The 14,445-nt window shown below is 49.1% G+C and overlaps 1 protein-coding gene and 1 pseudogene across 1 annotated transcript; one reads left to right on the forward strand and one right to left on the reverse strand.

Annotated features, from left to right (window-relative positions):
• Nucleotides 1–846: 846 nt before the first annotated feature.
• On the reverse strand, nt 847–3,585 carry Gpr84 (G protein-coupled receptor 84). The gene is made up of 2 exons (XM_004650463.2): nt 3,498–3,585; nt 847–2,097 (listed from the first exon to the last, which is right to left on the reverse strand). The coding sequence occupies exon 2, from the start codon at nt 2,087–2,089 to the stop codon at nt 911–913; it is 1,179 nt and encodes a 392-aa protein (XP_004650520.1). The 5' UTR covers nt 2,090–2,097; nt 3,498–3,585; the 3' UTR covers nt 847–910.
• Nucleotides 3,586–7,158: 3,573 nt separating this feature from the next.
• On the forward strand, nt 7,159–7,915 carry LOC101596363 (annotated as a pseudogene).
• The last annotated feature ends 6,530 nt before the right edge of the window (nt 7,916–14,445 follow it).

The following is a 14,445-nucleotide window of genomic DNA, read 5'->3' on the forward strand; positions in this document are numbered from 1 at the left end:
GTAAAGCCAGATGCACAAAGTAGCACATGCATCTGGAGTTGCAGTGGCAGGAGACCCTGCCCTGTTCATTCTCTTTGCCTCTTATTCTCTCTACTTTCAAACAAATAAATTATTTTTAAAATAAAGTACTAAGCAGGGCGTGGTGGCACACACCTTTAATCCCAGCACTTGGGAGGCAGAGGTAGAAGGATTGCCATGAGGTCGAGGCCACCCTGAAAATACAGAGTGAATTTCAGGTCAGCCTGGACTAGAGTGAAACTACCTCGGAAAAATAAATAAATAAAAAAAAAAACAAATAAGCCGGGCATGGTGGTGCACACCTTTAATCCCAGCACTAGGGCAGCAGAGATAGAAGTATTGCTATGAGTTTGAGGCCAGCCTGAGACTACATAGTGAATTCGAGGGCAGCCTGGGTTAGAGAAAGACTCTATCTAGAAAATACAAAACAACAACAAAAATCAGGATGGGGTGGGTGTGATCCATCTAGGAAGACACACCCAAAGTTAACTTGTGCACCTATGTACCTGTGCACACACTTGCACCCACACACATACAAACACACATAGATGCAGGCATGCCACACACCCATGAGAGGGTCGAGACAGGAAGAGCCCGCGACAGTCCTCTCCAACAACCTCACAACCTGAAGCCCTCCCTCGGCCACAGGCTCGGTCTGTCCCTAACCAGCTGTCCTCTGGCCCTGTTCTGCCACAGGTCACCCCAAAGCCTCGGCTACTATGTTCCTTCTCCTCACAGACCACACCTGAGCCAGCCAAGCCCTCCGTGCATTTATTAGTGATCAGCGCACTGGCCAGGTGGTCCAGGGCTGGGAACAGTGTGGGGAATGTGGAGGTCGTCTAGGCCCCAGTCCCTCCTGAGCAGGTCAGGCTGTCTCTGGTCTCCGCTGGTTCTACCGGAGCCTCCGGAAGCTCTGGGGCCCTCGGTTGAGGATGCTGCCGTAGGCTTGGCGGAACTGGCGGTTCATGGCCGCGTAGAGCACCGGGTTGATGCAGCCGTTGAGCCAGGTGAGGTTGGCGGCCACCATGTGGACCACCCGCGGAGCCTGGGCCCGGGCGTCCAGGATGTTGAGCAGCAGGAAGGGGATGTAGCTGAGCGTAAAGCACAGGAACACTGCGAAACACATCCGAGTCACCTTCCCAAACTCTGACGGGGAGTCCTGAGTCCTCCGGGCTCCCTTAGGCGCCGTGGCCTTGGCACCTCCTTCCGGAAGGTTCTGCGCAGCTGCCTTCTTGCTGTCCAGATCCCCAGCTTCGGATGAGTCCCCTTCCAGGGTCTGGGTGGTCGCGGCACTGACCGGCTCAGAGGAAATACCTTCACTGGTCCCCCTTGAAGCCAGCCCACTGTCCAGCTCCTGGAAGCGGCCAGGCACGGCCTCGTCGGTCCCGGCCACGTGGCTGGAGTGGACGCTGGCCTGCTGCAGCCCGTACCGGTTCAGTGCCCGAGCTGCTTGCCTCACCTGCCGGTGGATGAGGCAGTAGAAGACGCCCACGCTGCTGAGGCCCAGCACAAAGTAGATGCCCAAGAGGACCGTGGTGTAGGGCCGACCTCGCATGCGGTCAAAGCTGCAGGTGCAGACCACAGGCACCAAGACGAACACCCGCCACAAGGGGACGAAGCTGCCCACACCCACGGCCCAGGTGCCCACCAGGGCCATCGCTATCCCCTTGGCGCTGAAAACTTGGGGAAAGCGCTTGGGGTGGGCGATGAGCAGGTAGCGGCCCAGGGCGATGAGGCACAGGGTGAGGATGGAGACGGAGTTGGAGGCAAACAGCAACAGTCCGAATACCCTGCAGAAGGTGGCGCCCGTGCGCCAGCGCAGGTGCAGGTAGGTGTCCACTGAGAAGGGCTGCAGGAGGACGCAGTACAGTAGGTCCGCCAGGGTCAGGTTGGCGATGAGCAGGTTGAAGCGCGTCCGGAGCTTGGGTCGGATAGCCAAGGCCAGCAGGGTGAGCACGTTGCCCACAGCGCCCGTCACGGCCACCATAATCCCCCAGCTAACTGCGAAGTAACGATAGCCCAGCACGGACTCGTGGTAGCAGGAGAAGTTGGCATCCGTGGTGTTCCACATGATGGAGGCTGAATGGGGCAGGGGCCCGAAGAGGGAGAGGAAGTGAAAAATCCCAGCGTAAATCTCTGGAACAGTTCTGGGCCCCAACACCTACTCTGCTCCTGTAATTTGACTTGACTCGCCGCCCTTGAAAGCCACTGCCAGACATTTCAACTCCTTAGCCAGTCTCCCTTCTTTCTCATTCGCAAAGATATCTCTCTCTCTCTCTCTCTCTCTCTCTCTCTCTCTCTCTCTCATTTATTTATTTATTTATTTGAGGAAGGGTCTTGTTATAGCCCAGGCTGACCTGGAATTCACTCTGTACTCTCAGGCTGGCCTCGAACTCACAGCGATCCTCCTACCTCTACCTCCCAAGTGCTGGTATTAAAGGCGTGTGCCACCAAGCCCAGCTTTCTTTCATTTTTTTGGTAATTTAAAAAATTTTATTTTTATTTATTTATGTGAGAGTGACAGAGAGAGAAAGAGGCAGATAGAGAGAGAGAATGGGCTCGCCAGGGACTCCAGCCACGAACTCCAGATGTGTGCGCCCCCTTGTGCATCTGGCTAACATGGGTCCTGGGGAATCGAGACTCCAACCCGGGTCCTTAGGCTTCACAGGCAAGAGCTTAACCGCTAAGCCATCTCTCCAGCCTGTGTGTGTGTGTGTGTGTGTGTGTGTGTGTGTGTGTGTGTATGTATTTTTTTTTTAAATGAGAGAGAGAGAGAGCGAGGGAGAGAGGTGTGCCACGGCTTCCAGACACTGCAATCTAACTCCAGACATGAGTGCCACCTTGTGCACCGGTGCGACCTTGTGTGCTTGCCTCACTTTGTGCTTCTGGCTTACATAGGACCTGGAGAGTCGAACATGGGTCCTTAGGCTTCGCAAGCAAGTACCTTAACTGCTAAGCTATCTCTCCAGCACGGATCCTCTTGCCTCTGTCTTCCAAATGCCACCATGCATCTCCTGTCCTCAGTTTCTCTAATCACCTGAAAGAGGGAACTAAGAAACTAAAAGCACACGTACAAGAGACATGCTCAGCAGTTGGGTAGATGGTTCAGTGGTTAAAGGCACTTGCTTACAAGGCCTGCCAAACTGAGTTCAATTCCCAAGTACCTATGTAAAGACAGACACACAAAGTAGTGCATGCATCTGGAATTTGTTTGCAGTGATAAAGGCCACTCTGTCCTCTTCTCTGTTTTTCTCAAAATAAATAAATAAAAATTTAAGGAGAGAAGCTGGCATGGTGGTGTAATCCCAGCACTTGGGAGGCAAAGGTAGGATTACCACAAGTTTGAGGCTACCCTGAGACTACATAGTAAATTCCAGGTCAACCTGAACTAGAGTGAGACCCTACCTCGAAAAAACAAAAACAAAAACAAAAAATTAAGAGAGAGAGAGAGAGAGAGAGAGAGAGGGAGATATGCTTACCTGAGGTTTCTAGTCTCGTCTTCAGTGTTCTCTCTAGTGAAGGAAGTCTAACTCTCTCAAAGAGCAGGCTTTGCTGGTGGGCAGCGAGGCTTCCAGCTGGAAGTGTAACACCTCCTACCATACCAGACTGATAGAGTAAGAAACTCCCCAGTTACCCAACCTCAGCCACTTCCTTCCCTGCCTTTGGTCATTTTGTCTTGGCTACTGAAGTTCGGTGAAGTTCAGACTTCTCTGTTGAAATTCCCCAGCTACTTACTCCAGAGTTGTTCCTTTCTCCTTCCTGAAACCCAAGCAGTTTCCTTCCCCTCTGCATGGTGAGCCTCCTGCGACATCAGCCTGAGAGCTGTGAGTCATGGCGGCAGCATCAAGCCTTCTCTCTCTCTCAGACAGGGCTTGACTCCGACTCCGTGCCTCAACTGTCCCAGTGCTGGCATTACAGGAAGGAGCCACCACACCCAGCTGGGCCAATCTTCAAAGGGTCAAAAGGTTCTAAAATATTTAATCTTCTTATTTATAAATAAGAGAAAGAAAGAGACAAAGGGAGAAGGAGAGGGAGAGAATGAGTATGCCAGGGTCTCTAGATACTGCAAACAAACTCCAGATGCATGCATCATCTTGTACACCTGGCTTTACTTGGGTACTGGGGAATTGAGCCTGGGTCCTTAGGCTTTGCAGGCAAATACCTTAACCACTGTGCCATCTTTCCAGCCCAAGACCAGGGGGTAAAAGAAACTCTAAGGCTGGGAAAATGGCTTAATGGTTAAAGATGCTTGCTGGCAAAGTCTGCCAACCCAGATTCAAATCCTCAGTACCTATGCTGGCACTGGTGGTGCATGCCTTTAATCCCAGCACTTGGGAGGCAGAGGTAGGAGGATCGCAGTGAGTTCAAGGCCACTCTAAGACTCCATAGTGAATTCCAGATCAGCTTGGGCTAGAGTGAGATCCTACCTTGAGAAAAAAAAAAAAAAAGCTGACAGAAAGCTGGAAGAAGCCATTCTACATGTAGTTCAATGGGAGAAAGAGATACCACCAGTGAAGATACTCAACAGTGGACACTGCAAGCCTTATAATTGGCCAGCCAGGCCAAATGAGCCAACAGGTGCAATAGTGGCACATCTGTCATGGTGGAAACGAACTGCCTTCCAACTGGACTAGAGGCCTGCTCCATGGGGAGGAACACATCCCTGATACTGAAAACTTATAATGGGTAGTCATGAGCCCTAGGGGTGTAACATCTGCTGATGTCTGGGAAAATGTATATACTATGCTTATCAAACTGCCCAGTAAGCACTTCTCTTAATATTTATACCCTTATATTAATGCTACTCTCACTTTGGGTAGAGAATCTTCTCTTTTCAGATGGCATTGACTTTGGTATGACTCAGAAGGTATCATAGTGCTGGAAAGAAGTGACTGGAGTACTGAGTAACATCTCAATCACACCTTCCAAGGCTTAGGGTCCATTGAGGAAGAGGTGGCAGAAAGAATGGAAGAGCCAAAGGAAGGGTAGGACTCCTTACAACGTGCTTCCTCCAGACATAAAATGGCCTGGATATCCATGACCTCTTAGTGCCTGATACTACCTACACAAGACCATCATAACAGGAGGGAAAGACCATGACATCAAAATAAAAGAGAGACTGATTGAGATGGGGAGGGGATATGATGGAGAATGGAATTTCAAAGGGGAAAGTAGAGAGGGAGGGTATTACCATGGGATATTTTTTATAATCATGGAAAATGTTAATAAAAATTGAGAAAAAAAATAAAAAGAAAAAAAAGTAAATGAGGGCTGGAGAGATGGCTTCGTGATTAGGGCACTTGCCTGCAAAACCTTCAGATCCGGGTTAAATTCATCAGAACCCACATAAGCCAGATGAACATGGTGGCACATGCATCTGGAGTTTGTTTACAGTGGCCAGAGGCCCTAGCATGGCCCCCTCATAAATAAATAAAAATAAAATTTTTTGTGTTTATTTATTTTTATTTATTTGAGAGCAACAGACACAGAAAGAGGCAGATAGATAGAGAGAGAATGGGTGCGCCGGGGCCTTCAGCCACGGCAAACGAGCTCCAGATGCATGTGCCACATTGTGCACCTGGCTTACGTGGGTCCTGGGGAACTGAGCCTCGAACCAGGGTCCTTAGGCTTCATAGGCAAGCGCTTAACCGCTAAGCCATCTCTCCAGCCCCCAAAATAAAAGACTGTCTCAAACTCCTCCTGCTAAAACAAGGCAGAAAGCAGGAAATATTCAATTGCAAGTCATAGATGGAACTGAGCTGGTCGCTTCGTCCCTGCCAGCTAGCTTTCTTTTTTCTTTCTTTCTTTTTCCAGCTACCCATATATATACGGCGAGAGAGAGAGAATCACTGTGCCGGAGCCTCCAGTCACTACAACTGGACTCCAGACGTGTGTGCTATGTCGGGCACATGTGTCACCTCACGTGCTTGTGTCACCTTGTGTGTCTGGCTTCCGTGGGACCTGGAGAGTAAAACATGGGTCCTTAGGCTTCACAGGCAAGCGCCTTAACTGCTAAGCCATCTCTCTGGCCCAGTGGCACACCAATTCTCTCTCATGCACATGGGCATAAAAAATTAAAAATATAGTAAAAATAAATAAAAGTGGGAAGTGAGGCATGTTCAGCCTGAGGGTTCTCACAGGCTCTATCATGCCATTGTCCCGTCTCCCCATGAGTTTGTTCTGAGTGGCTTCTGTGCTCCAGACCCAGAGACACTTGCAGCTCTGCTCCAAGGAGAGTGCAGAGTCCAGGAGGGAAGAAAGTTAGACAGATACACGATGTACCTGTAAGCTGGGTGGTGCACGCCCGTCATCTCACCACGGAGGAGCGGGCCAGGAGGATCTTAAGTTCAAGGTTGGTCTGGTTTACGTAGCAAACACCAGCCAGTCTGAGCTACAGAGTGAGATCCAGTCTCAACAACTCTTCCCTCCTCCCCGCCCCCAAAAAACTAAGTAAGAATCCAGGAGTGGTGGCACACACCTTCAATCCCAGCACTCAGGAGGCAGAAGGCAGAGGTAGGAGGATCACTGTGAGTTCAAGGCCCACTCTGAGACTACTGAGTGAATTCCAGGTCAGCCTGGCCTAGAGCGAGACACTACCTTGAAAAAAACCAAGGGAAAAAGAAAACAAGCAAAAAATGAAAAAAAAAATTGCTAAATTGGTTCCATAAAGCAGGAATCAACAAATTTTTGGCCAATTCAGTTTACCACCTGTTTTTATTTCTTTACTTTTTTTATTTGTTTGTTTTGTTTGAGGTAGGGTCTTACTTAGGTAGGAGGATCACTGTAAGTTCAAGGCCAGGCTGAGACTACATAGTGAATTCCAGGTTACCCTGGGCTAGAGTGAGACCCTACCTTGAAAAAGAAAAAAAAAAAAAAAAAAAAGCTGGTTGAGGGTAAGCACTTTACCCGCTGAGCCATCTCTCCAGCTCAGTTCTTAATTATGCCAATATAAGATACCTACTGAGCCCGCTGGCCCGAAGGAGTGTGTCCCCCCCACCACATGGGCCGAGAGAGCCAGTCCCGCCCACCCTGCAGTTTCGCAGAGCCCGAGTTGGTTCCCCAGGGACCCACACGGCTCCCCCCACCCCAGGACCCACGGGTGAGCCGGTGGGGGCGCCACGCAGCCTCGGGCTGGGCACCATGGACGCCTTCATCAGCTTTACCAACCAGACCCAAGGCCGCGACCGGCTTTTCAGAGCCACTCAATACACATGCATATTGCTTAGATATTTGTTAGAGCCTAAAGCTGGCAGAGAGGAGGTGGTAATGAAGCTCAAGAAACTGCAGTCCCGTGTGAGCACTGGCCGTAAATGGTTCAGACTAGGGAATGTGGTCCATGCCATCCAGGCAACTGAGCAGAGTATCCAGGCCACTGACCCCGTGCCTCGCTTATGCCTAACATTAGCCAACCTGAACCGTGTTGTTTATTTCATCTGTGATGCTGTCCTCTGGGTGAAGAATGTAGGTCTGACCTCTGGCAACAGCAGAGAGAAATGGCAAGTGTGGTCCGCGGCCACTACCACTATTTTCTTCTTCTGAGCCTGGTCAGAGATCTGTATGAAATCACCCTGCAGAGGGGACAGGTGGCACATGACAAGGTGAAGGTAGAGAAATCATCCCAGGATCCTCTTGGCTACAGTGTGGTTGATGAAGAAACTGCCTGGCTCCAGTCCTTTCTCCTACTCTCACTCCGATCTCTGAAGCGGCATCCTCCCTTGCTTCTGGACACAGTGAAGAACTTCTGTGACATCCTGATCCCTTTGAACCAGCTAGGGATCTGTAAGTCCAATCCTGGCATCATTGGACTTGGAGGTCTGGTGTCCTCCCTGGCTGGAATCATCACTATAGTGTACCCTCAGATGAAGCTGAAGATCTGCTAGGGTGCTCAGAGGCTGTAAAGCTGACGTTGAGCTGAGTTGGTCATGACCCATGTCTTACTGTGTTTACGTTTTTCATGGGAGTGTCTACCAACTTGGAATGTGAGCAGAAAGTCGATATGGTTTTTAAACTGGTGAAGTCATTTCTGAAGTTTTGAATATTTTCCCTAAACTAACATTACTGAGCATCTCTTTGTGCATTTAAGACTTAAATTTTGCTAAATGAATAAAAATTGAAAAAAAGACCAATTAAACTAATATGTGGACACTAATATGCACGTGGACTGGACTTTGTGGGCCCTTGGCTTCACACAGTACAGCAGCTGGTGCACAGTAGTCTCCACACTGGTAAAGGCCTCCTGTTCCTCCCATCACTTACTGCTCCCCCCCTCCACAGATGGCATTACCAGGATGGAGGGGAACTGGACTTAGAGTCTCTTAGCTTGTGGCCATTACTGCATTGTGTCTTTGCCATGCCTGGAAGGAGACAGAAAAGCATAAGCACATTCATGGTATAAGTTGTGTCTATGGGGAGAAGTCTCTCCGTAACGCAGTGAGTAAGCAAAGTGAAGCAGGAGAGAACCGAGGAAAAAGTAGGTGGAAGCTCACAGCGGTGCCTGTTACGTAGACTGTGACAGATATGGACATTGACACTGGAAAGCAAATAAAAGTGAGATCAGAGACTCATTCTGATTCCCTTCCCAGGGCATTTTCTGTGGCATCTGTGGCCTTCAATAGAATTGCCAGGCTCCAGAGTCATCTGCCTTTTGCCTCTTACCTTCATGACTAGGAACTTTGGCCAGTGGATTATATAGTCTACAAAAACTAAAACAATCTAGACATATCTAAGTGATTTAACATTACATGAAAGTTTGAGAAATTTCACATTATTTTTCATTAAAATGTATGCAGCTAAGTGTTTCCTATCTGCTGTGAATGTAGGAAGGTCAGAGTTTTCTGTGATAAGTGAGAGTTGCTGACAGGGTGACTTAGAGAGGTGGAAAAGAGCAGTAATGGCCAGTTACAAGGACGTGAGACATTTAAGAGTCAGTGGCATTAACTTTTCTTTTTACTTTCCATCTCAGATGTGGGCTTTTCTTTTGACCTCCTCTAGTGTGAGGGGAGTTAACTAGGGATACAGGGTGCTATCAGGTAGACCAGTGTCGGCACCACCAGTGAGGCCGTATCATCTGTCTGAATGGAAATGAGAAATATGCACTGAATAATTATTTCTCATAAAAGTGATGAAGACTTGAAAGGTAGACTCAGGTCCTGTTTCTCTGTGTTTATAAAATGATCAAAGTATGTGATTTGAAAAAACATTTTTGGGTATTTTTAAAGAGAAATGAAAGCTGCTAGAGCAAAAAATAAGTTTAAATAACTATTTGCACTAAACAGATTACGTCCAATAAATTTGTAGACAAAAAACAAAAAAAAGATACCTACCGTTGGACTGGAGAGATGGCTTAATGGTTAAGGCATTTGCCTGCAAAGCCAAAGGACCTTGGTTCAATTCTCCAAGACCCATGTAAGCCAGATGCATAAGGTGGCACATGTGTCTGGAGTTCGTTTGCAGTGGCTGGAGGCCCTGGCATGCCCATTCTCTCTCTCTCTCTCTCTCTCTCTCTCTCTCTGCCTTTTTTTTTTTTTTTTATGAGCCCTAGGCCTTATTTTTTAAAGAGTACATGGTGGCGCATGCCTTTATTTATTTATTTATTTATTTATTTATTTATTTATTTATTTTTATTTATTTATTTGACAGTGACAGAGAAAGAGGCAGGGGGAGGGGGAGTGGGCGCGCCAGGGCCTCCAGCCTCTGCAAACGAACTCCAGACGCGTGCGCCCCCTTGTGCATCTGGCTAACGTGGGTCCTGGAGAATCAAGCCTCGAACCAGGGTCCTTAGGCTTCACAGGCAAGCGCTTAACCGCTAAGCCATCTCTCCAGCCCTTTTTTTTTTTTTTTTTTTTTTTGGTTTTTCGAGGTAGGGTCTCACTCTGGCTCAGGCTGGCCTGGAATTCACTCAGTAGTCTCAGGGTGGCCTCGAACTCACTGCAATCCTCCTACCTCTGCTTCCCTAGTACTGGGATTAAAGGTGTGCGCCACCAAACCCGGCTTATTTTTTTTAACTTTACTTTTTAATTTTTAAAAATTTATTAATATATTTTATTTATTCATTTATTTGAGAGAGTGAGAGATAAAGAGGCAGAGAGAAGCCGGGCATGGTGGTGTGTGCAAACAAACAAACAACAACAACAAAAAAGAGTTTTGGCCCTTCCTCCACCCGTTTCACCTCCCGGCCAAGGTACATCAGTTCTGCTCTCAGCCCAGATCCAAAAAGCTTTTATTTTCTTTGGCAGTGGGAGGTGGTCAATACAGAGAATCAAAACTGGTTGAGTGTTGAAAAATAAGTGAGTGACGAATGCTCAGCCCTAAATGAGACACACACTTCATCCCCTCCAGGACTCAGGGAGCCAAAGAAAGTGGGACAGGAAGAATGTCAGAGCTGAGGATGGGGAGAAGTGCACTGGAATTCAGGCATCCAGACATGTCAAGGCCATTTGCACTCATGAGCCCAGGAGCCCCGGAGCCCAGGCCAGATGTGGTAACCTGTACTTGATGGGGCCAATCAACATTCCATTACAGATGGGGAAGGAGCTGGGGAGGGCAGTTAAAGGTTGTTGTGGAATGGAGTCGTTCTGTTCGGAGGCATAGCCACTAGTAAGAGATGAGAAGTACAGTGAGAAGCCGGGCGTGGTGGTGCACACCTTTAATACCAGCACTCAGCAGGCAGAGATAGGAGGACAGCAGTGAGTTTGAGTCCAGCCTGGGACTACAGAGTGAGTTCCAGGTCAACCTGGGCTGGAGTGAGACCCTACCTCCAAAAACAAAACAAAACAAAACCGTTTAGCTCAGGGGCTGAGAATAGGGTTCAGTTGGTAGAGTGTTTGCCTATCATGTATGAAGCCCTAGGTTCCATCTCCACAACTGCATAAAGCCAGGCACAGTGGTGGGTCGTATGCCCTTAGAACTCCCTCCCAGAGGACTAGAGGTTCAGGTCATTGTAAGTCTCATCGGGGCACCAGGGGTTTGAGGTCAGAGTGGCTTATTTGGACTTTTTTTTTTTTTGAGAGAGAGATTGAGAGAGAGAGAGAGATAAAGAACATGAGTCCTATGGGTTCTTAGTTTTTGCAGGCAAGTGCCTTAACCACTAAGCCATCTCTCCAGCCCCTTATTTGGATTCTTTGGGTTTTTTGTTTTTCGAGGTAGGGTTTCACTCTAGTCCAGGCTGACCTGGAATTCACTATGTAGTCTCAGGGTGGCCTCAAACTCACGGCGATCCTCCTACCTCTGCCTCCCGAGTGCTGGGATTAAAGGTGTGCACTACCACATTCGGCTTGCCTCTAGCTGTCTCCCACGCTCACTCATCATTCAAACTTAGCTCAGGAGCCAGGCGTGGTGGCACACGCCTTTGATCCCAGCACTCAGGAGGCAGAGGTAGGAGGATCACTGTGAGTTCAAGGCCACCCTGAGACTACATAGTGAATTCCAGGTCAACCTGGACTAGAGCGAGACCCTACCTCAAAAAACAAAACACAAAACAAAAATCAAAACAAGGATGAAGGAGATGATTCAGTGGTCAGAAGTATTTGCTGCAAAAACCTGATGGCCAGAGTTCCCCAGAGCCCATGTGAAGCCAGATGCAAGAATCCCACTGTTTTGTTTTTTTTTTTTGGGGGGGGGGTGGTTTCAAGGTAGGGTCTCACTCTGGTCCAGGCTGACCTGGAACTCACTATGTAGTCTCAGGGTGGCCTCAAACTCATGTCAATCCTCCTACCTCTGCCTCCTGAGTGCTGCGGTTAAAGGCATGCACCACCACACCCGGCTCCACATATTTGTAATCCTCACGTGCCTATGGTGACAGGAGGCAGTCAGGGGGTAGTGAAGCTCAGGTGAGCCAGCTGATCCAGCATTCACTGAAAGCGGGTGGGAGGGTGTCTGGAGAGATGGCATAGCGGCTAAGTCATTTGCCTGCAAAGCTAAAGGACTCCCCAGGACCTCATAAGCCAAATGCACAAGGGGGCGTTCATTTCCAATGGCTGGAGGCCCTGGGATGCTTATTCTTTCTCTCCCTCTCTCTGCTCTTTCGCTCTCTCAAATAAATAAGGGAGAGAGAAAGAGAGAGAGACTTTGTCTCAAACAAAGTGGAAGGTGAGGACGGGCTCTCCAAGTTAGTCCTCTGACCTCCACATGCATACTGTGATGTGCACCCACACACATGCACACTTAGATACACACACACACACCACGATGCAAAAAAGGCTGAGGAGATGGCTCAGTTGGTAAAGTGCGTGTGCTGCAAGCATGAGGACCCGAGTTTGGATCCCAAAGCCCACATTAATGCCGCACATGGCTGGGCGTGTCTGTCATCTCGGTGCTCAGGAGGCAAAGACGGCATTCCCGGGGCCATCCGAGTACCTGGACTAGCTGCATCATGTACTCAGCTCAGTGAGAGGCCCTGCCTCAGCCAACAAGATGGAGAGCCATAGAAGCGACAGCCCATGTCAGCCTCGGGCCTCCACACGCACGCGCGCCGCATGCGCAGTGGTGGAATGCGTGTGTAGCATACAGAGGCCCCATTTCCAGGACCCACAAGAAAGACAGGGGACATGGGAGGAGGACTAGTCTTGGGACTAGGGGTCAAAGAATTAATTCCATTTAAAAATAGTGAGTTTCCAGGGTCTAATGCGTAAGAGGTGGCAGAAAGAATGTAAGAGCCAAAGGAAGGGTAGGACTCCTTACAACGTGCTCCCTGCAGACACAAAATGGCCTGGATATCCATGACCTCACAGTGCCTGACACTACCTACACAAGACCATCATAAGAGGAGGAAAAGATCATGGCATCAAAATAAAAGACAGACTGATTGAAATGGGGAGGGGGCGTGACGGCGAGTGGAGTTTCAAAGGGGTAAGTGGGGGGAGGGAGGGTATTACCATGGGGTATTTTTTATAATCATGGAAGTTGTTAATAAAAATAAATAAATAAATAAAGGATTTAAAAAATAGTGAGTTTCAGACTGGAGAGATGGCTCAGCGGTTAAGGCACATGCCTGCGAAGCCTAAGGACCCAGGTTTGATTTGCCAGGTCCCATGTTAGTCAGATGCATATGGTGGCGCATGCATCTGGAGTTCGTTTGCAGTGGCTAGAGGCCCTGGCGCGCCCATTCTCTCTCTCTCTGTCTTTCTCTCCCTCTCTATATCTCTAATAAATAAATAAAAATACAATTTTTTTTTAAGTAGAGTTTCAGATGTTTGTGGGCATACGAGTTTCCCAGCTTCTCCAACCAGACTTTCTTGTAACCCTCCTGTGTTGTCCACCCATCCTTCTGCAGGTCCACTCTTGCCCTCATCTTTCTGGGTCTCCAGTTTCTACCTTTAAAACTTTTTTTCTGAAATATGATTTGAGAGACAGACAGACAGACAGACAGACAGACACACACACACACACACACACACACACACACACAGAGAGAGAGGGAATGAGAATTGGCAGGCCAGGACCTTTAGCCACTGTAAATAAACAAACTCCAGACACATGTACCATCTTGTGCATCTGTCTTACGTGGGCACAAGGGAATCAAACTTGGGTCCTTAGGCTTTTCAGGCAGGCGCCTTAACCGCTAAGCCATCTCTCCAGCCCTCTAAGTTTCTTGGGCTATATTGACCTGGAGGGGGACAAGCTAACTCAGTATTTTTCAGGGTTCCAGTTCTGAACCCACAGTGAACCTCACCCCCAACCTTAACCGACAAACCGAGGGGCCTCTTTCCCCCGTCCTTCCTCTTTCACCATCACCATCCCACCTTCCCTCCTCTGGTCTTCTGCAAGACTGGGAAGTGGGCCGAGGGGAAGTGAGAGCCTGGCAGCCAGGAGGACCCCGCACAGACACTAGTCGAGGTCTGGGCTTTTTGGTTTGACTTTCTTGCCTTCTGCCCAGCAGGGCTAGACAGTGGGAGGGTGGGTCACTGGCTATTCTTGGGAGTATGTGGTTGGGCTGAGTTCTGGGTTGAAGTGACTCTTCTCCCTCACACACCGGGGGAGTCAGGTGTCTGATGAAAAGGTATGTAGCACATCCGCAGCAGGCGCAACCTCAGAGCTTTGGTATTGGGTTCCTGTGGTCTCAATGAAACTCTCAAACCTGCTCATTTTGCAGATGGGGAAATGGGTTCGGAGAGGGCACGGAGTGACCCCAAAGTCACTGTATGAGGTAGGTGCCTACTTCTTCCTCTGCCAATGTCCTGGCCTGAGTTCCCCACCGAAGCACAAAAGCCTGGCCTCTTTCCTTTGTCTCGCTTTTACTAGAACCAGCGAGGGTGGCTTGGTCCAGGGGAGACTCCTTTTCTGTGTCGTTGGCGCCGCCTAGTGGACTTGTGGTGACTTCGCGCCCGCCGCGGCTGCGTCCCAGCCCTGGGCTAGAAATGAGTCCCTGTGGCTAAGTTTGCAACAACCTGCTCCCGTCCCCCTCCGTTTTCTTCCTGGTTGCCGGCCCCC

Source organism: Jaculus jaculus, chromosome 6, assembly GCF_020740685.1.
Source record: "Jaculus jaculus isolate mJacJac1 chromosome 6, mJacJac1.mat.Y.cur, whole genome shotgun sequence".
In the NCBI taxonomy this organism is placed as follows: domain Eukaryota; kingdom Metazoa; phylum Chordata; class Mammalia; order Rodentia; family Dipodidae; genus Jaculus; species Jaculus jaculus.